The sequence below is a fragment of the Barbus barbus genome, assembly GCF_936440315.1.
Source record: "Barbus barbus genome assembly, chromosome: 1".
Lineage (NCBI taxonomy): Eukaryota > Metazoa > Chordata > Actinopteri > Cypriniformes > Cyprinidae > Barbus > Barbus barbus.
In genome coordinates this window covers 9,772,178-9,794,285 of record NC_136729.1, presented here as the reverse complement: position 1 = coordinate 9,794,285, position 22,108 = coordinate 9,772,178, and the positions used below count along the sequence as shown (strand labels likewise).

General features: G+C 36.2%; 1 protein-coding gene across 2 annotated transcripts; it reads right to left on the bottom strand.

Annotated features, from left to right (window-relative positions):
- Nucleotides 1-1,080: 1,080 nt before the first annotated feature.
- On the bottom strand, nucleotides 1,081-21,916 carry LOC306859624 (multiple C2 and transmembrane domain-containing protein 2-like). Of its 2 annotated transcripts, XM_079400740.1 has the most exons (23): nucleotides 21,785-21,916; nucleotides 16,404-16,940; nucleotides 15,101-15,163; nucleotides 13,610-13,730; nucleotides 9,531-9,673; nucleotides 9,356-9,432; nucleotides 9,164-9,275; nucleotides 9,036-9,068; nucleotides 8,133-8,300; nucleotides 7,435-7,565; nucleotides 6,183-6,369; nucleotides 5,899-5,992; nucleotides 5,693-5,795; nucleotides 5,020-5,122; nucleotides 4,763-4,864; nucleotides 4,480-4,554; nucleotides 4,260-4,379; nucleotides 3,891-4,004; nucleotides 3,613-3,654; nucleotides 3,401-3,510; nucleotides 2,743-2,852; nucleotides 2,220-2,317; nucleotides 1,081-2,095 (listed from the first exon to the last, which is right to left on the bottom strand). In XM_079400740.1, the coding sequence occupies exons 2-23, from the start codon at nucleotides 16,848-16,850 to the stop codon at nucleotides 2,027-2,029; spliced, it is 2,622 nt and encodes an 873-aa protein (XP_079256866.1). In that variant the 5' UTR covers nucleotides 16,851-16,940; nucleotides 21,785-21,916; the 3' UTR covers nucleotides 1,081-2,026. The 2 variants fall into 2 exon arrangements, with proteins under 2 accessions (XP_079256866.1, XP_079256867.1); XM_079400741.1 differs by lacking the exon at nucleotides 9,036-9,068 and having other exon boundaries at nucleotides 1,083-2,095.
- Between the last annotated feature and the right edge of the window lie 192 nt (nucleotides 21,917-22,108).

The window sequence follows — 22,108 nt, the reverse complement described above, 5'->3', positions numbered from 1 at the left end:
CACGTCCCGTTTATATGCACACGTGTAGTATTTGTTGTGAGAACTATTTCAGACTTTCGTTCTTAGCTTTTCAGCACTTTCACAGAAGCCCTCTCATTATCCAAACACAGTGGGTGTGTTGAAACCCAAAATAGTTCAGAGACAGGCCAATTACATAGTGTTAAGAGCCAGATTTTCACTGAAAATGTGATACCGTGAGCTGATTTAGACAAGTATTTAGTGTTTTTCTCTAGAGGTGTAAGATCTCTTTTCAGGATTTCAAACTATGAGAAATAACATGCTGTTGAAATTCAGCGCAGTCTAGTTCACCCCAAAATGAAAAATCTGTCATTTACTCTTAAACCAGTCTTTCTCTTTTCTGTGGGATACAAGATATTGCACGAGTAACTGCCTGGGGTCATAGTTTTGTAGACCAACCCAGATGTTATATCAACTTGGTTCTCAACAAAAACCCATAGGATTTTGTTCATCATTATAATCTTAATAAATGAACTTTTATGAATTACAAAACCTAAATAAAATGGGAAGAGGTAATAAGCTTAGGCTTTAACCAAAGTACACCACAGTCGCATGACCATTAAGCTTCTGTTTTTTTTTTTCTTCCTAAAACACAAATGACCTGATATTTTGAGTTAGAACAGTTTTCAAGAGCATGATTATAAATAAAATGAAGCTGTAAAAGTAGATTATGGAGTAGATGAGTTACTGTATTTAATTTATTTTATGTTGTAGAATAAAACATGAAATGACTTGAGAGAGTTTCTGGGTTTTGGCCTGCAAAAATATGCTATCCTTTCAGCACGATTTTCATTTTTGGGTGAACTATCCCCCTTTGTTTTTCTTGAATAGCTAGACAGATCAGCTGAGCGATGGATGAACCGCAGGATGGGATCCCATTAAAGGAAAACACTGCCACTATGTGGTTGAATATTCTCAAACAACCATTGTGTAATGAGTCTGAAGGGTTATATTGCTCTCTCTACATTCTTCATTGTACAGTAGATCTGCATTTATGTAACTAATTTAGCATTGATTGTGTTTATTATTCTGTTATATTAAATCATAAGAACACCAACACATCTGTCATCAAATGTAGTAAATGTTTACTGTGAAACGACCATGATACAAAACGAAATATCAAAGAGTACAAAAATACTCGTTCGACAACATCTGTGATATTCATAATGTTCATGTGAGCAGAGGTCGATCTGTAAAAATCTGTCAAATACAAATCAGAAGTGTACTTTAATTTTTTTTTTATCTACAATAACCGCACTTAAGCAACAAAACCATGTCTAGAACCTTATATTACACAAAAAGGCAAACTTTGACAGGAGAATGTAGTTAAAATACTTTTTTTTACACCTAGAGTTTGTCAAAAGCACTTTAAAATGTATTCAATTTCATTCATGCATGCATGATTTTCTTCTCTGCAATAATTTAAATTTAAATAGATTAAAAAGACTTCAAAATCAATGTATACAAAATAGAAAAAGAAATTAAACCTCATTTGGAAAATGCTGTTACAATATAAGTTCAATTCAACAAAAATAAGGTTGTATAGAATGCGACTTTACAAACTTCTTTACAAAACATTTTTACAAGTCTGATAAGACAAAATTAAGAAATGCATCAAGTATAAAACAGCAAAGAATTGCACTGTATTGCACTCATACTGTACACGATGTGTCGCTCAGGCATTGCATCTATAGATGGATGTTTAAGGCCCACTGCGGTGTATCAAACATTCAGTTTATCTTAGTCACATTTCTTCATTCCTCAATGCTGCTGTGAGTGTTAATGCGTGTCTGTGTTATTAACCAAGGTGCTTCAGCACGACCCAGCAGTGAAGACCGGACCATCTGCGGGGAATGATTTCAGATCACTCAAATAAAATAAGCAGATCAACTGCAATTCACCCATTTAAATCCATGTTGAAATCATTCCCTGGCCGTCGAGTCCTGGCACCTTCAAAGGCTTTTCACACAGAATGTTCTCAGGAGACCAGCGTTTCTCATTCTAGTGTCTAAGGAGATGCTTTTCTTCTCCTGTTAGGACTGTGGAAACCACAGTTGCTCAGTTCAGTGTACTGTGCCTGAAAAAATAAGAAGAATTCAAGACATGAGAAGAACCCTAGTTCTACAGTAAACCCTACAGTAATTACAGTACCCTAGTAAAACAGTAATACATTTAAAATGCAGCTTATTTGTGGTAATTACCATTTGAACATCTGAAGGCATTCTGGAGAGGAAATCCATCACCTCGTTGTTTTCAATGGCATATGGATTGCGCAGTTTCTTTGTGAATTTATGTATACCTACAAAAAGAACATAATTATGACCAATCTCTACTGATAACTCAGAACTTCAAGGAACTTAAAAGTAAAGTAAAAAGTAAAGTCGTGACGTATTGTCAAGTATGGTGACCCATACTCGAAATTGGTGCTCTGCGTTTAACCCATCCAAGTGCACACACACACAGCAGTGAGTAGTGAACAAATGCGCGCGCACACACACACACACACACACACACACACACACACACACGGAGCAGTGGGCAGCCATGCTGCGGCGCCCGGGGAGCAATTGGGGGTTCGGTGCCTTGCTCAAGGGCACCTCAGTCGTGGTATTGAACTTGAATATTTGTCATAAATTTGCTTAATTTGTTCAATGGTTTTACTGATTTGAAAGAGATTTCTCACACATTTCTCATTGTTTGAGAGTAAAACAGCTGTTATCTTACCCCATAATAAAATAATGTAGCGTACTGGAATAAAGTAAGTGATCACTGTAGCCATGATGAGAACCAGGAAGGCCAGATTAGACAAGAACGGCACTGACCAGTTGAATGTACTGGGGAGAAAAAAAGACAAATGTTGTATATGGTGTAGCAATACTAATGTGCACGCATTCTTTTGAATATGCGTACTGTTTGAATGCTAGTTTACTGACTAGCAATCTCTTCCGATTATTGTTGATGAACAATAGTTGTGTGCTTTAGCTGTTTAACAGAAGTTGTAGTTCCCCTTTGGTTCAGTTTCAAAATATACTGACAGTGGATAGTGTACAATTTCAGTCGTTACAAATCATTGAGTAAGTACTTAAAAAAAAAGCTTCTTGTTGCTTTGATTAAATTTTACTAACCTATATACACACATCAACATTAAAAGGTTGACCATTTCATAATACTGCTGTTTATTTTTTTTTGTTTTTGAAAATTAAATAAACACAGTCTTTGGGAACACATCAGACTTCTTTCAGAAACATTAAAAAATCTTACCAACTCCAAAAATTTGAAGAGTAGTGCAGTATATATAATGCAATTATTAATTTTCTCTTAATATCCATTACAAATCTACAAAATTCAAAAGCTTGACTGAAGGGGTGACAACACCACATACTTCTTTATTCTTTCACCAAAGCATGCAATCCCCTCCAGAAGGTTCTGGACCGTAATGACAATCTCTTGAACCATGTGAATTTTCTCCATCAGACCTTTTCTTTCTGATTCCTACAAGAAGAAACATTTCAAAAGACCAAGGACATAAAATGTCATGCTTAGTTACTGGAATAAATGAATGCAAGTCATTTTCTGAATAGAAAAGAATTATACCTTTTCATCTTCATCTTCCTCTTCATATAACTCCATAGTGTCCTGCAAAGGAATTTTACATTTGAAAGGTCTTAAAACAAATCCATTAAATTATATCTGAGATAATATGTAATGTAAATATGCAAACCGTGCTTATTAGTGTCAGCCTTTCATATTTATATTCAGTATCAAAATCCCCAAAACAAATGTTAAACTACATTCTTACTCTGGTTGATATTCTGCACCACAAGTGTTACTAAAATGTGCAATTTATCAAAAAAAATTAAAATATCACCCACTAGGTCTCTGGTGACTCTCTCAGAGGCGATCTGGAGATAGTTCCACACAATGAGAAGAACCATGAACATGGGCAGCATGTAGAAATCCCAGTACCACACAGTAAGAACAAAGACCTGAAGGAAAACACATGCAGGATTCAGGCTTTCACGAAGACTGAGACTAATGAAGGGTGACATATTCACATTATCCAAAATGCAAATGTCAATAAAGATACATGATTAACTATTAAAAAAGTTTCACTAGACTGGAGTCTTATTTGTAAGGTAAGCTGCTATAAAAAGTAACCTAGCATTTCTATGATTTACTTCCAAATGCCACTAAAATTAAATGAAACAATCATGAATTGACAGAATGAATGAATTTCGAACCAGAAATGCTATGATGCTCCTCTGCACACTTTCCCATTGGAAACAGCTCTTGATGAACTGATTGGCGTGGCACACGGCACGGTAAAGGTTCCTCACGCGAAGAACATTCCTGGCAAGAACCTAGTGGTAGTTAGATATTTAGCAGCTTATACTTTGACATTTCTGTGGGGATGTTACCCAACTTATTCTATACTGTACTGATGCTAGAATATCGTCATACCTTCTTAGAAAACTTGACACTGTCCTCCATTAACTTCTGTTCTCTAGGTGTGAAGGTCCTGATGCTTGCTTTGATCTGGCCAAGGCATTGAACAATTCAAACTATTAAATATACAGTATCTGAGCATATGAAATATTTTATAGATGTTTATATACCTATGTGAATGTGATGCAACCTAAACTGTATAAAGTGCTATATGAATAAATGTGACTGATTGGCTAATCATACTGAAGTATTGAATAAAGGTGTAATCTCTTTGTTGTTTTTATCAGTCGAGACTCACAGAATTGTAAATGACTTCCAGCTCCAGTACTATGGTTCCTTTAGACAGTCCTCCCAAATTCTCTTTCCTCAGAGGACAAGCAACCTGCTGACCGTTACGTATCTATTGTAATAAAAAAAATAAAAACAATAAACAAAATTCAAACATATTGACATATCAATTTAAATTCAATTAAGATGTTTCCCACGCCATTGTTCAAAAACCTAACTTTTTCTTCTTAAATTTTAAAGTAAATTATGCCAATGTTCTGCACTTACTGAGAGTAAAGGAAGGGCCACCTTCCCCAAGAAATCTGGGGCTTTGTCTCCATCCTCATCAAACACAGTCACTTCCAGAACCTCGTGAATGTCTTTTACTGGGCTGGTCAACAAGAGAATTGGAATAAATGTCACTATTAATTTGATAATATTTAATAATATATCATTTGCATAGAATACTGTTAAAAAGTTTGTGATTTGTAAGATTGTTTAATGTTTTTGAAAGTCTTTGAAACAGTAATATTGTGAATAATAATTGCAATTTAAAATACATTTTTCAATACATTTTAAAATGTACTTTAATCGTGACGGTAAAGCCGGATTTTTAGTCTTCAGGGTCACATGAGCCTTCAGAAATGATTCTAATATACTGATATGGTGCTCAAGAAATCATCTTATTATCATAGTTGAAAAGCATTTTTTGATTTTATATATTTCTGGATCAGGTGATAAATTTTTTTAAGGATTTTTTTGATGCACTCAGTGCAAAAGAGCAGTGTTTAATTGAAATAAAACATTAATATTTTAAAATGATAAATGTCTTTACTGTGACTTTTGATAAATTTAATATATCCTTGCATCCAATAAAAGAATGAACTTTATTAATTAATGTTAATCTTACTGACCATAAAGTTATGAATGGTAGAGTACATTAATAAAGTTTGATACTGACAATGTAAAGACTTTATTCCACTCAGGATTGAGGGTCTTGTATATGGTATGGGTATGCAGCCGGTTGTTTCCCAATTCCAGGACACAAAATGGGTCACTCTTTCCTAAACATAGACAGAAGATCCAGTGAATGTGGTTGTTGATGCGCACACCCTTGCTCACCACTAAAAAAGGCTCTTTGCGTAATCAACAAATAATAAATAATACCATTTAGATCAGCAGCCATGAGGTCAGTGGCCTTGATCACTTTAACCTGAAGAAAACCAACATCCCTCAAATCCTTCAGGGAGTTTCTGAAACTCTGCCAAGATGAAAAATGAGAGATCAGGGCTGCATATTGTTATTGCTTAATATTATTTATGCATATTCTTTTTCTTTTAAATGCCATAGTATGCCATTCAAACATTCTTTTTTTTAATGCCATTGTATGCAGTATGCACTCTGTGTCATGCACAAGGGAGAACTGTGGTAGAGTAACTGGTTTGACGTACATATTTAACCAGCATGTTGTCTCTCTCATGAGGCTCTTCCAGCGGAGGAGCGACGAGATCCGTGATGGAAGCTCCAGTGCAGGGAGTGGGAGTGACGAGGAACACCACCCTGCCTCGGCCCGGGTCCAGCTCACGTGTAAACAATGTGGATTCATTCAAAGGCAACCCAGACAAGTCGATCTCACACCTGCAATGTGCACAGACACACCAGGCCTTAAACACAAACCAGCAAGACATCCTCAAATTCTTTATTCTTTTGAGCTGAATGTTCTAGGTTTGATTCAAGTTAAGCTCTCTTGACAGTATTTGCGGCATAGCGTTGTTTACCTCCGAAAATCGTTTATTTCTTTTTTTATTGAAAAAAGAAAAAAAGTAATTACAAATCAATATAACCAGGTTTATACACTCTGAATGTAAACTCTGTATTTCTGTATTCCATTTACATTAATTATTAAAAATGTGATTTGAAATTATTTGAGCTGTAAAAGTTTTGTTGTGGAACTACTTCTAAAAAAAAGTCTGGGGTTGGAAATATGTTTCAATATTTTTGAAAGTCTCTTATGCTCACTAAAAACAATATTGTAATATTATGAAATAATATTTACATTTAAAATACCTTTTTTATTTTTACATTTTTTACAGTATAATTTATGTATCACATGATAATTTCTTTATTACTGACCCCAAAACTATATTATTATTATTATTATTAAATGTTGAAAACAGTTGTGCTACTACTTTTTTCTGAATTCTTTGATGACTAAAGTTCAACAGAACATGTTTTTTTTTGTAACATTGTAAAGGTCATTAATGTGACTTTTGATAAATTGAATGCATCCTGAATCAAAATTAATTTCTTTCTTTAAAAAAGGTCTGAATGGTAAATATTACATCATTGGCATATTTCTTATAGTGATATTTATCATGTAAAAATAGCATTGTATCCTTGCAGTGTGTATTTACTTGTTTTATATACTCATGGCAGGAGTTGAAATATTGAATAACTTTGGAGAGACGGGGTTTTACAGGGATTCTATAAAACTAGTCTCATGCCACAAGATACTATACTTTAGTATGCATTTTAACATTTATTTATTTTCCCCTTGCTTCCACTTCCAGCTCCTTACTGTTAACTGTGAAGTAAACAACATAAGATTAATTTCCGATGTAACTGAGAATATCTAATATAAATTTTAGTTTTATTTACATAAGCTGGCATGAAATCAGTCATTCAAAAACCTCATAAACTTACTGTCCGTAACAATCCTCATATCTCCGCCCCTCTTTTCCCACCAATTCAATCTCTAGAATGCTGGATGTATCAGGAAACTGGTTGAAGTCAAATCTTTCTCTCCACTGTATGTTGACCTTCTTCACTTGACTCTGTGAAAATGGATACAAACTTAAAGCCTGTACAGCAGAAAAGCTGCATTGATTCTCCTTCTTGATATTCAAAGTTAAAGGGGACCTATTATGCAAAAATCCCTTTTATAAGGTGTTTGAAGACAGTTTTCTGATCTCCCAGTTTAAAGTGAACAAACACGTCCCCCTGTCCATCCAGTTGTAAGTCCCGCCCCTCAACCAGAGTGATGGTATATACCCCGGTCCAAAGTTGACTCTTCTTCAGACAAAGTAAGTATCACGTGTTTGTTTTCCAAATTGCTTGAGCTCTCTAAGCTCCGCCCTCTTCTCCCGGAGCACCAGCTCATTTGCATTAAAGCAACATACTCAAAATCAGAGCGTTTTGGCTCATACCCTAAAAGTGGCAATTTTAACAAGCTATAAAAAATTATCTGTGGAGTATTTTGAGCTAAAACTTCACATACACACTTTGGGGATATCAGAGACTTATTTTACATCTTGTAAAAAGGAGCATAATAGGTCCCCTTTAAGGACTTTTTAGTTCAGAAAAGAACTAAACCGGTCTTCCTGACGCTTTTCAGTAAATACCTTGCTTTTATATTTCTGATCTCCCAGTTTAAAGTGAACAAACACGTCCCCCTGTCCGTCCAGTTGTAAGTCCCGCCCCTCCACCAGAGTGATGGTATATACCCCGGTCCAAAGTTGACTCTTCTTCATAGACTCCGTGAGACGCTTGTTATGCTCTGTTGTACTTCCCTGAGGATGGATAAAAATATTGAAATGTGAGATTGAGAACTTGTGCAAAGTTTCTGGTTATTATAATCGCAGCAGTTCTCAACTACCAGGTCTATTTACAGAGCAGGGGAAACAATTGTACATGCAAATAATAAAATGCATGATATAATCATGCACATTTCATTTAGCTAAATAAATATACTTATCGACTTTTAAAATGGAGGAAAACCCAGTTATTTTATCTTTAATGCATCCAATCAAACAACAGTATTTTTGTCACTTGGTAAAAGCTAGTCAATTTAGGCTGATCATGGCCTCATTTTCAAAAATCGTCAAAAAAATTATGCAAGATATAAGAAGGCACGACCAAGACTAATGATAAAAATTGTTTGCAAAGAGAATAAACATGGTTTGTGCCGACCACAGCGTGCTTTCTGTGGCGAATTATTGGCTGCCGAGAGCAGGAAACTATCAAAATTCAAAAACATTTGGGTCAACATTTGATTTGCAAAAAAAAAAAGAGTTGAGAACCACTGCTATATTGGTTGTGAATTTGGTTAGTTTTATTCTTCATTGCATTATTTGCATGCAGATTAACACACCGACTGGCCCCAGATGAAAAAGCAGGATCATTGTTTGAGGAATCATTTGCTTTGAATATATTATTACAGGAAGTATTTGGATAAATTCACGAGAAAGCGCTGACACAACCACTCTACAATCAATTAGAGGTAATTTAAAACTAATCCTTCTCACCATGAGGCTCCTTTTTTTCCTTTGGGCCCATCTCTTCACAATAGAAATAAATATTGTGAATACATAAGCAGCAAACATTTAGTTAGGAGTTAGTTGCCTTGCCTCTTTAAATTCATAAAGTTGCTTACTTGTTTTTTGTTTTTGCCGTCCCTCACAGATAAGCAGATATCGATGATTATGACACCCATATCATCCTCCAGGCTGTTGGGGTCGTCCAGTGGAAGCACCATCTCGCTGCTCCTTTACAACAGACAGAACAAAAGCATCAGAAACCACACTTCTGGTTTGACCTTTAATATAAACATTTCAAATCGACCTACTTTTCAAGTTCCAGTTTATTTAGCTCAACACCGAAGGACCCCATGAAGTCATCCGTTGTCAGATCTCGATCATAAACCTGAATAATGTGTGGATGGGACTGCTTAATATACCTGTGGTTATCTTGGCGTTACGTGAATGCTCATGCATGCATGACACAGCAAAGTAAATGTGTACCTTGATGAAGAGGTTATGGTCCAGGTTGCGGATCGGGAAGGAGAAAGTCTCATTCCAGACAGGGTTGAGATTCTTATACACCACTTTACTTTTGTACAAGGTCTTCCCATCCAGTTTGAATTTCACATACGGATCACTTGTGCCTATGGAGAGAGCAATGCTTTATTGACCATCTGCAAATTTTCTGAAATATTTCTTTGCTATAGTATTTGCATGTATCAGAGTATGCAGTTCTTATGAGCAATGGCTTAACTATATCTGTACTATGGTAAAATGCATTACTGTTCAAAGGTTTGGAGTCTTTTTTAATTTGTCATAAGTGACAGCAAAGACATGTATAATGTAAAAAACAAAAAAGTAAATGCTGTCCTTTTGAACTTTCTATTCATCAAACGATCCTGGAAATAAAGAAAATGAATTCTGAAAAATTATTAAAAAATGCTTAATTAAAAAATAAAAAAGATATTAAACATGTTCCTTGAGGAGCAAATCGGCATATTAAAATGACTTCTGAAGGATCATATGAGGACTGGCGTAATGATGCTGAAAATTGCACCACAGGAATAAATCACATTTTAAAATATATAAAAATATTGTAATATTTCACAATACTGTTTTACTGTATCAAATAAATGCAGCCTTGGTGAGCATCAGAGACTTTTAAAAACATTTACCAACACCAAAATGTTGATTTCTTAATTAAATGTTTACAGTGATTCTTAAAAAAAAAAAAATTAAGTAATTTGGCAAATTCATATTCATTTACTTTTATTCCTGCTTTGCAGTTCTGTTTTAAAATATTGCTAATAGTTTAACAAATATGTGCACCAAACTCAGTCAGTATGATATAACCAACACGCAGGTCATTTTGTAATGTGACAAAACCATAAAACAGGAAATGACATCACAGAGAGGACCCCTGTAGACCCTCATGATACGGTATGTCACACGTCTTAAGAAAAATCTATATGACCTTTTATGGCACAATAAGTTAGTTCAGCTTGAAATGTCAAAGGAGCAACCCTAAAGAAAATGTCAAAATGCATACTAAAAATGCATCTTAAAAATAACTCAAAATGCATACTAAAATGTCTTATCTGTCTTAAAAAGGATCTTATTCTTAATGTTTGAAAACAATTAATACTCATGTATTCAATGTGCAAACAAAATATCCTATTACATGTTACTTGATGGTTATTTCATAAGACATTACCATTGACACTTATTAATCAAAATGTGTCAAAAATGCATGAAACCGATGATAGAAAACTTGGAACATTTGTATTTAAAGATATTTAAACAATTGTCAATTCAGACATAGTAATCTGAACTATAAATATGTAACCTTAGGTATTCCTACAAGACAATATCTTTCTTAACCTTCAGTGAAATTCTTGGCGCAAACAAGTGCAGTCCCTATCATCTTCCCTTTAATCAGATGACATGTTTAGAAAACTCAGTTGGTTTTGTCATGTGTGTGGGTTTGTCTCTGACAAGGATGTGGTAAATACTTAAGTGCAACATCAGTGCATGAGGCAAAACCAGGCTGCTTCCGGAGAAGACTATCATTTTGAAAGAGCAAGAAGAACAAAACTTCTCGTAGGTTAAAGTGCTATTAAAGCGGATAAAAATACGACCTCCAATAAGGCTGTAAAGGGCATACTAAGCAACCTTCCTTGCTTACTACGAGTTGGAAAATAACCCTGTTGCACCAGTAGAGGGCGACATGTAGTTTGACATGTAGTTCTGTCCTCAGTTGCTCCCTCCTTTGCCCCTTCATCCACCACACTTTAAAGTCATAGTTCACCCAAAAATAAAAGTTTAGTCATCATTTACTCAACCTTAAGTTGTTGTAAAATCTGCATGAGTTTCATTCTCCAAAATATTGTCTTTTGTGTTCTGCAGAAGAAAGAAACGATGAGACATGATGAGATAATTTAAATTTTTTGGTGGATTATGACTTTAAAAGCAACAAAATTCAAAAGCGACTCTTTATAAATGGTCTAACTGTGATTAAACCATCAGTGCTCGCTATTAATGCTTAAAAATCTGAAATCAAATTTGATCTATTGCTGTGTAGCTTTGGATGACATATTTAAAATATATCTTAAAAGTTAACAATATTACACAATATTTTTGCTTTGTTTTTTTATCAAATAAATTCAGCCTTGGTGAAAAACAGACCGCAAACCATATAGTGTAGTGTATATTTGAAAATCCTATTTATCAATATCCTTTACAAAAGTAAAATGAGTTGCAATAAGCAATTGATGTTGACTTTAAAACAGCAATATATGTGACTATCCATCCATCCATCCATCTTCCTCCGCTTATCCGGGGCCGGGTCGCGGGGGCAGCAGTCTAAGCAGAGATGCCCAGACTTCCCTCTCCCTAGACACTTCCTCCAGCTCTTCCGGGGGGACACCGAGGCGTTCCCAGGCCAGCCGGGAGACATAGTCTCTCCAGCGTGTCCTAGGTCTTCCCCGGGGTCTCCTCCCAGTGGGACGCGCCCGGAACACCTTCCCGGGAAGGCGTCCAGAAGGCATCCGGAACAGATGCCCGAGCCACCTCAGCTGACCCCTCTCAATGTGAAGGAGCAGCGGCTCTACTCTGAGCTCCTCCCGAGTGACCGAGCTTCTCACCCTATCTCTAAGGGATCGCCCAGCCACCCTGCGGAGAAAGCTCATTTCAGCCGCCTGTATCCGGGATCTTGTCCTTTCGGTCATGACCCAAAGCTCATGACCATAGGTGAGAGTAGGAACGTAGATTGACCGGTAAATCGAGAGCTTCGCCTTGCGGCTCAGCTCTTTCTTCACCACGACAGACCGGTACATCGACCGCATTACTGCAGAAGATGCACCGATCCGTCTGTCTTTCTCCCGTTCCATCCTTCCCTCACTCGTGAACAAAACCCCAAGATACTTAAACTCCTCCACTTGAGGCAGGAACATATGTGACTATATCATCCACAATATCATCCACTGCAAACACCGACTATAACGCGCAAATACTCACTGTAAAATCTCATATATAACAGACACACCTATGAAAACAGCCAATAAACGAACGGAGGAAAAACGTCAGTAACAGTATCCTAATCTTTCTAACAGTCTTTTTCTAAACGAGGATCGATTAAGATTGGTTTCACCTTTTTGAGAAAACGCAACAACAGGGTAGCTTTGAAAAAGCCTGCGACCACAAATCATGAAATTACAGCAAAATAAGCACTTATAAACTGGAAAAGAGCCATGTAGCAATGACGCAATACAGACACGATAAACAGCAGTAAATGAACTGGGGAAGAGGAAGTATACCAATGCATATCCTAGTCTCCACCTGTCTGTGTTTTTACATGTCTTAGATGAGAGCCTCATGTGCCAGTAAAGTCAATAGTGTGTTTTGAAGGTTCAAGGTGTGTCTTGGATCTATGCAGGTGTGGCTGCAGACAGGTTTGAATGTGCTGAGAGGAATGTTGGCTGAAGTATGAAAGTAATGCATACGTTCTGGTGTTAACGCAGTCAACTACAGCAAAACTGAGTGATCAAAGTCTAGTAACACTGTCACTGTCAAAGCCAGCTGATGATTTGAAAAGATTACTAGCGTTCATACTTTCACTATAACTTAATCATTTTTAATTTATATTTAACATAATTAAAAGTGATGTATATCATTTCTATGCCACTACTGTTACTCAACAAAACCTAAAAAAAATGATTTGAAAATAAGGAGTTTCCAACCTCATATAAATAGACATATAAATCAAATCTCAGCTAAATGGGTTGTTAGAAATAGTGCTTCCCTGAACTCACGCTATGGAGGTTAATTCAGAAGCAGACATGTTGGAACACTCAAACAAACAGAGCAATGTTTTGAAAGCTTTTTTACATTTGTCTCTACACAGTAAACTCAGGAAGGAAGTATTTTGATATTGGCGAAAACACATCACGTTAATGCAACTCCTGCTGGTGGGTACACCTTTAACAAATAAGCACTAATACAAAAAACACTGATTGTTATTAAAATGTAGGTTGTGTGTAGTGTTTCAGGGTTGTGTTTATACACAGATATCTGACACTCACCGCAACGGTCTCTAATGACCAGTCCACGGCCCTCCTTCAGGCATATAGTGAGCAGATACGTTCTTTGAGCTTCCCTCTGATGCTCATTCACGTCAGCTGTTTCTGTCTTCATGTCCAGAATCTGATTTGTTTTAAAAATGATTAAAAAAAAATATATATGAGAGAATACAACAAGCTTGGACACTATATCTGAATAGTGTGACATGACATGTCAAGCAGAGACAGCAGCAATTTTGTCATTCTGTTTTGTAATTTAGGAACTCATTAATTTATCAATTTAGTGAACTGAAAAAACAAATTGTCATTAAAAATAGTGAAAAAATATCGAAGTGGTGACTAGTTAGTTACACCATCTCAAATATACACTTTCTTTATATAGTACTACTCACATGTAGCTTTAATAATACTATTAGTGTTAGTCAATGGGAGAAAGTTCTAAAAAATGATGAGGTAGTAAGGGGGTTACTACCTCATCATTTTTTAGAACTTTCTCCCATTGACTAACACTAATAGTATTATTATTCATTATTCATAATCTAATTGCTAAAAAGTCAGTGTGTTATTTGCATATGAATTCCGGTTGAGTTTTTTCTTACACTATACCATTCAAAAGTTTGGGGTCGGTAAGATTTTTTAGATTTTTGAAAGTCTCTTATGCTCACCAAGGCTGTATTAATTTGATCAAACATAAAATAAAATAAAAAATAGAGATCATGAGGCAATGAGACACATCAACAATAACGCCTTCAAAAACGTCCAGAAACATTGGAGTTATGATTAGCTGAATTTCTCAGAGCACATTGCTAAACCTGCCCGGTCCTGCAGATTTGCTTTAAACAACAGTAGGAAGATCAGGCCCTTTCTTTCGGAACATGCTTCACAACTCCTTGTTCAGGCTCTTGTTCTGTCCAGACTGAACTATTGCAATGCTCTCAAGGCAAGTCTACCAGCCAGTTCTATCAAACCTCTACAATTAATCCAGAACGCGGCAGCAAGATTAGTCTTTAACGAGCTGAAATGAATGCATGCCATACCTCTGTTCATCAATTTGCACTGGCTACTAATAGCTGGCTGCTCGCATTAAATTCAAGGCATTGATGTTTGCCTACAAAATCCCCACTGGCTCTGCACCCCTTTACTTAAATTCCTTACTTCAGACTTGTATGCCCTCTAGAAGCTTGCGTTCTGCAAGTGAAGGGCGCAATATTGTTCCATCCTTGCCACATAAAAATCTAGTACTAGGGAGCACCATCAACTACCAAGGTAAAATGTTGTTTTATGCAACTTTCACATGGTCAGGCAGCAAACCTTGAGCCTTCAATGTCAGCTTTGGAAAAATAACACTCTTACACGCAGTATGGTCCATTTCGGGGCATTTGAGGTACAATGTCAGCTGCATGTATTCTACTAAACGTCCTCTGATATCATGGAATAGTAGACTTAAACACAACAAAAACAACACACACACACACCAAACATGCTAATACTTACATTATTGTGCTCACTGTCATGCATGGAGACCATATCTGAACCATTTCTGTTGAAATGCGGCTTCTGTTTCCCAAACATAAACAAAACAAATGGAAGACTGAAATACTTGTCTAGATATGATCAAAAAAGCTACTAATTCATGAATCAATGGTGTGAAGAGATTTCCTCATTTATCCACCGTCAGCCCCTAGTAGTCAAAAAAAATTATTTTGTATTGGCGTCTTCTAATTTCATGGAACATATTTCTAGAATAACACCGAAGATCATCTTTCTTAATATCTTTATTAAAAATGCCTTAGCCCCAGGGAGAATGAATGCTAAGCCACATAAACAAAGAACTTGAGGAATTAAAGTTTCCACTGCTAGGAAACCTCAAAAAAAGCATTACTTAAATATAACACACTTGTAAAACAGCTTACTCTAAAAGCTTTTAAAGATCATGTTCTTTTAATAAAAACAAAGCAAAGTGTAGGGTTTTCCTTCCTTACTGAAAATCCCAAGTTAATCTTTCAACATCAGGTGATTCTTTAAGGTAGTACAAGACAAATAATCTTGAAAAACGAGTAGCTGACTCATCCGTAAAGGCAAATATTCTCGCATACTATCCAACTCTACTAGGATTAATGAGAAAGATCACCAATGCAAAAGGAAGCAGTGTTACATAACTAACAAACCATATACCTCCACCTGACCATGAAAGATCTCCATTTGTGTGTTTATTTTTGGTGCCGTACAGTACCGTAAACATAGCTTGACACTTCCTGGGTGCTCATTTGCATTTTAAACAAATGGAGAAGCACCAGTCTGTTCTAAATGTGTGTTACCACATTCTAGGGCTTTGAAATGTTATGACCAGTTCCTGCAGTGACGGCTTGTTCATGTTCAGAGGAACTGCATTTCACAATAGAGTGATGCTTTGCACTGTTCTCTGGAGGTGAGTAGGCAAAATAGAAGACGGCGAAAAACGATGCATTGTCTAACTTGAATTAATGATTTTTCATTTCAATTAAAATGCTAACAGCACGCCAATGCAATGAAAGCTACCAGAAATGCATGCAAATGCAATCCATTTCAATAAAAAAAGCAGGTTTTCTGTGTGACAATGAAATATGCAGTTGATAAAAATGAAAAGAACACAAGGAAGTACTAAGTTCACCAAAAGCATCAAATGCAAACAGGTTCGTGTAACACAATCTTGCTAGATGTTGCCCATAAAAAGCAGAGAAAGCAGAGGCACAGAAAACTTCCTCCCTCCTTTGATGATTAACCCAACTGAAAGTTCAAGATCACTGGCGTGTTTTACCTCAGCCAGGCTCTGTGATGAATAAAGCTGTGTGTCCCTCAAACGCAGCACCTGATCCATCTCATCTGTGGATTTGGAGATGTTGTGCTCCTCACACGGGGCATCAGTGACTGACTCCTGCGACGGCCAGCCGGTGGAGTCCAGCGAATCGGTGAGGCCGGTGCCGCCCCCTTTCTTTCGCAGAGTCACGCTGAGAGGGGTGGTTGGGCTACTGTTGCAAGCTGAGGACGTCTGGAAGTCAGCTGGCTGCTGGTGGGCAGGGCTTTTTAGGGAGGACGGCCGACTCCTCTGCAGGACGTCCAACACAGATGTGTTCATCCGCTGGTCCAACAAGCGCTCTTCCCTCACCTCCGGCCTGATGGGTTTTTTTTCGCTGGCAACTCGCGAGTATCGGAAGAGTTTGGCTTTTTGGCGCAAACTGCCAATCATGGACTTTTTGTCCTCCATGAGAAGGGTGTTTGAGTGTGTGTATATGTGAATTTCGCAAAGTTGGTCGCAAAGGCCTCTCTCACACTAGAGCTGGCTTGTGACCAAGACCTGCAAGGACAATACGAGAAAGCAAATTAAACACAAAAATGTCACAATGGCATGATTAAAGCAGGCGTCCGCATTCACAAATCCAGCTTTAGGTCAACAGGAAATCAAATCTGACCCTATTTACTTTCGTAGCACATGTAAGAAGTGGAGTTGATTGACCACTCATGGAATAAAGAAGAGAATTGGTATTTGTGGCAATTTGATTATATAGAAATTATTTCATATAATGGTTAAAATGGTTGCAGGCTTACATGCACTGACTTGCTAGTATCAGCAGGTAAATTCAACTGAATATGAAAAATATCATGGTTACTTTCACCCGTGGAAAAACTGTTGTGCCAGATGACCATAAAACTGTGTGCTGTAAAGACTGTTAATATCAGCAGACTGTAATTTCAATAAACCTTGTTTAAACTGACATGTGTCAATCTGCATGTTTGTTTATATGCAGCATGATCTGCCATTAAAGCAAACATTTTCTACATTTCCATACACTGTTCCGTTTAAATGCTTTAAATGTGGTCTGACAAAGGAATTTTTAAAAGTATAACATTTCATGTAGTCTCGCAATCAATACAGACGTACAGGATTTCATTATAGCTGCATGCATAAACATACAGTCATTTAAAATATTTTTAGATATTATGTTATTATATATTAATATTATTATATACATTTCCAAACATATTTCGTCTACCAAAGTATCCATTAAAATAAATAGAAAAAAAAAAGAATTTCTGAAAATGTTTCATGTTGCTGACAGAAAATCTCACTTTGTGCATTAAACTGCATAAAGCAGATGCTACACTGTAAATGACAGGATATGACATCAGCAAAGAGCATTACCATTTCACAAAAAACAATAAAGAATCATTTGTATTTGTAAATTGTACATTGTGTTAGTTTTTGGTGATTTGTGATTTTTTTTTTTTTTTCTAAAATGCAATACTAGTATATCACTTCAACACATACGCATTGTCACATAGTATACATAAATACTGTATATATCTTGAGAGACAATTATGCTTTGTTAGAGGTTCCGGGAAGCCAATTCTAAAACAATGTAGTAGATATGTTAATCATCTAGAAGTGACCAAACCTTGGTGCCCTGAAGTGTCACCTCAGACCTGATTTCTCTAAAGTCATCTTTCATTTGTTTTAAACAGGCCTAACATGTTGTGGGTGTTATTCAAGCCACAAGCTCATCCCTCTGCCTCCCTTTGTGAGGAAGCATAACTTGACTTTACAGCTACACATCAGGGTTTCTTCACACATCAGTGATAATGGAAAGGAGACACAGGTGTTTGCTAAGGCAAGCATCACTATTATTATTGCTCATACTCATAGGGATAGGGATATAAACAAACCTGACCCAAGGAGGTATTAAACTTCAAAGCGAACATTAATGCTGCAAATGATGATCGATTGAGCTATTGTGTCATCTGCGTCACAAACACCACCTGGCAAATCATGACAGAAAGACTTGGGATGGGCTTTTTTGACTTTGGTTTTGGTTTGTAGGTAGGCACACAGAACTCCCTATAACCACCTACGGCAGCAATGCTTGTAGTCTAAGAAGAGAAGAAAAAAAATAGCATACCAGATTATTTCAAATGCACAAACACTCGGGAACTAGTAAGTATAACATGTTGAAAACTAATCCTTTAAGCTGCACTTATAAAAATAGGCCAAATGTGTGTTGTGGGAAAGACAGAGAAAGCAATATCTAGATTTATTGAGATGACAAGCTTTGCCAACCAATACAGTTTTTATTTATCATTATAATTTTAATTATTAAAATTATTTGTAGTATTATTACTATTACAGTTGCGACACACACTATACAGTCATAGCCAAAAATATCGGCAGCCTTGGTAAATATGATCAAAGAAAACTGTGAAAATGAATCTGCATTGTTAATCCTTTTGATCTTTTATTTAAAAAAAAAAATCACAAAAAGCTAACCTTTCATTGGATAATAAGAATTTAAAATGGGGGGGAAATATCATTATGAAATAAATGTTTTTCTCAAATACACGTTGGACACAGTTATTGGCACCCCTAGAAATTCTTATGAGTAAAGTATCTCTGAAGTACATTCCCATTCATATTTACAATTTTGAGCACTCCAGGGTGATTATGAACATGAAATTATCCAGCCATGGCTTCCTGTTTCACAGAAATATAAATAGGAGGGAAAACAAAGCCCAAATTCCCTTAATAAACCATCACAATGAGAAAAGAATTTAAGAATATATTTCTGATGTGCAGCAAAAGATAATTGAGCTTCACAAATTAGTGAAGTGGCTTTAAGAAAAGAGCTAGAGCAGTGAAAATTCCCATTTCCACCATCAGGGCAATAATTAAGAATTTCCAATCAACAGAAAATGTTACGAAACTGCCAGGAAGAGGACGTGTGTCTATATCGTCCTAATGCACGGTGAGGAGGAGTGTTTGAGTGGCTAAAGACTCTCCAAGGAGGACCAAAGCTGGAGAATTGCAGAAAATAGTTGAGTCTCGGGGTCAGAAAAACGAAAGAAAAATTGTCAAACAGCCCCCTACACGACCACATGTTGTTTGGGAGGGTTTCAAGAACAATTCTCCTAGCTCATCCAAAAACAAACTCCAGCATATTCAGTTATCAGACACAACTGGAACTTCAAATGGGACTGGCTTCTATGGTCAGATGAAACAAAAAAATTAGCTTTTTAACAGCAAACACTCAAGATGGGTTTGGTGAACACAGGGATAAAAAGTACCCCATGAGTACAATGAAATATACTGCTGTATTTTTGATGTTGTAGGCCTATATTTCTGCTGGAGGTCCTGGACATCTTGTTTAGACACATGGCATCATGGATTCTATCAAATACCAACAGATAAAAAAATCAATAAGTGACTGACTCTTATAAGAAATTAGAAAAAATTATTAGAAATCTTATAATGGGCCATGTTTGGATCTTCCAACCGTACAATAATCCAAACACAAACCTCAAAAACAACACAAAAATTGGTCACTGAGCACAAAACCAAGCTTCTGCTGGCCATTCCAGTCCTCTGACCTGAATCCTGTAGAAAATGAGTGAGGTGAACTGAAGAGAAGAAGCACCACCAACATGGAGCTGTGAATCTGAAGGATCTGGAGAGATTCTGGATGAAGGAATGGTCTCTGATCTCTTGTCAGGTGTTCTCTAACCTCATCAGGTTTATTTACATTTATTTCATAATGATATTTCCTCCCATTTTAAATTCTTATTATCCGATGAAAGGTTAGACTTTTGTTCATTTTTAAAATAAAAGATCAAAAGGATTAACAATGCAGATTAATTTTCACAGCCTTCTTTGATCATATTTACCAAGGGTGCTGATATTTTGGGCCATGACTGTATATGTATATATGTATATATGTATTTGAGGAAATGGCTAGGTCAATATCACAGTGGTGGTTTTTGAGAAACACCATAGATAATTCTTGGTCTGTGTCAAAATTACTTTAAAACTATTATGCTAAATAATGTGATTTAGATTAACATATAAGACAACAAGTTTCGAGTCTGTCTTGTACAGTATGTTATCCTGAAGTCTAAACTATAGGCTATTTATTATTTGAGATGACATTTTGAGGAACTATCAATATATTACTTTTACAATTACTTGAGGAACTATAACTAATTTCAGTAACTACAAAATTTCAGAAAATACCCAATATTGCAAAAGTCTATTTACATCAGATTTCATGAACACTTTCGCTTTGAAATTAATGATAACATAACCTCAAATGCAATCTCTTGGTCAAAGGCTAATTCTAAGAAATTAGTGGTTAAAAATCCTAAATGTTGAATTACACTGAAAAACATTTCAAATATGGCAACCAATTAAAGACGATCTGTGGCTATACTGATATCGAGCACAACAGACATCAGCTAAATTAGGCATGAGATACAACCACTTACTCAAACTGCATATAATCATTAACTTTTAAGTAAATAAAGCTGGTCATAAAGTTTGGTTTGAGCTAACCGTTAAGGTGGTGTGGTCCAAATGGCATCCACGCGGCTTTTATAATGCTTTAAACAGACTTCCTCTGTTTGGTCGATTGGCCATTAGTATGATCACTTCATTCACTTGTTCAGTCAGTCCAGTCTAGAGCCACATACAGCTGTCAGAGCAATGCTATATGAGATTATGTGCACACCTGAGTTTATCTTGTTACTCCATATATGGTTGCTATGTTCAGATACTAGGGATAACATAAAGCAAAAGAAATCCTATGCAATTCAGGCCAAAATCAACAACTGGTGTGCATTTTCAAACATAGCCCAGAATATCTGCTTGTCCATCCATCCATCTGGTTCCCACACATTTTAACCAATGAATTTTCATGGGAACTTGTTCTAGTGCTTTGTAAAAGGAAGGTAATTAAAGAGAATTCCAAGCACAAGAAAATATGTTTAGCTTTTTAAACTCACAAAGGAATGCGTCAACACAATATTATTTTTCCTATTGAATACAAATGAACACAAGATTATTACACATTGTCCCTCCCACAACACAAACAATGAAACAATGATCTAATACTGTCTGCAAAGTGACAACTGAAAATGTGAAGAACGCAGCAGTTATGAAAGATGCATTATGATGGATAATATCTGTCTGTCACAATATTTGGAAAATATGGAAGGAGCGTTAACAAAATAACACATTGCAAATGTCATAAAAATTAATTAACAGCAACCAAATGCATGCTCATTCACTTGTGGGACAGTCCCAAACAGGTAGATGATACAACATTGAAATATAAAGACATTCATTTGAATAAATCACTGTATCAGATATATTCCTACCTGAGGTCCGGAGTTTAATCCATTTCCTTTAAACCAAAGACGTTTTGGATCAAAGAGAAAACATCCCATGTGTCCACAGCAGTGCTTGCACTAACTTCCTACTGTATTACAGTAAGACTTCACCGATGAGCTACTGAAATATAACAAGTGAGTAGAAAGGCGATTCGCATGACTCATTAGGATCCCGGAAGCTGTCCATAATTGGTCAGGTAGGCTGGGTCTAATAATTAGATCTATTTAAATATCAATTGTGCATTTGTGAAACAAGTAAGAATTTAAACCAAAATTGAAACGATTATACTTTTAATGTATAAACGTCTCGAA

Coding starts and splice junctions, on each gene's coding strand:
- LOC306859624 (XM_079400740.1), bottom strand. CDS start 16,850: ATGGAGGACAAAAAGTCCATGATTGGCAGTTTGCGCCAAAAAGCCAAA. Junction 15,164..16,403: donor CATCACAGAGCCTGGCTGAG/GTAAAACACGCC, acceptor TTTGGGAAACAG/AAGCCGCATTTCAACAGAAA. Junction 4,380..4,479: donor GTGTCAAGTTTTCTAAGAAG/GTATGACGATAT, acceptor AACTACCACTAG/GTTCTTGCCAGGAATGTTCT.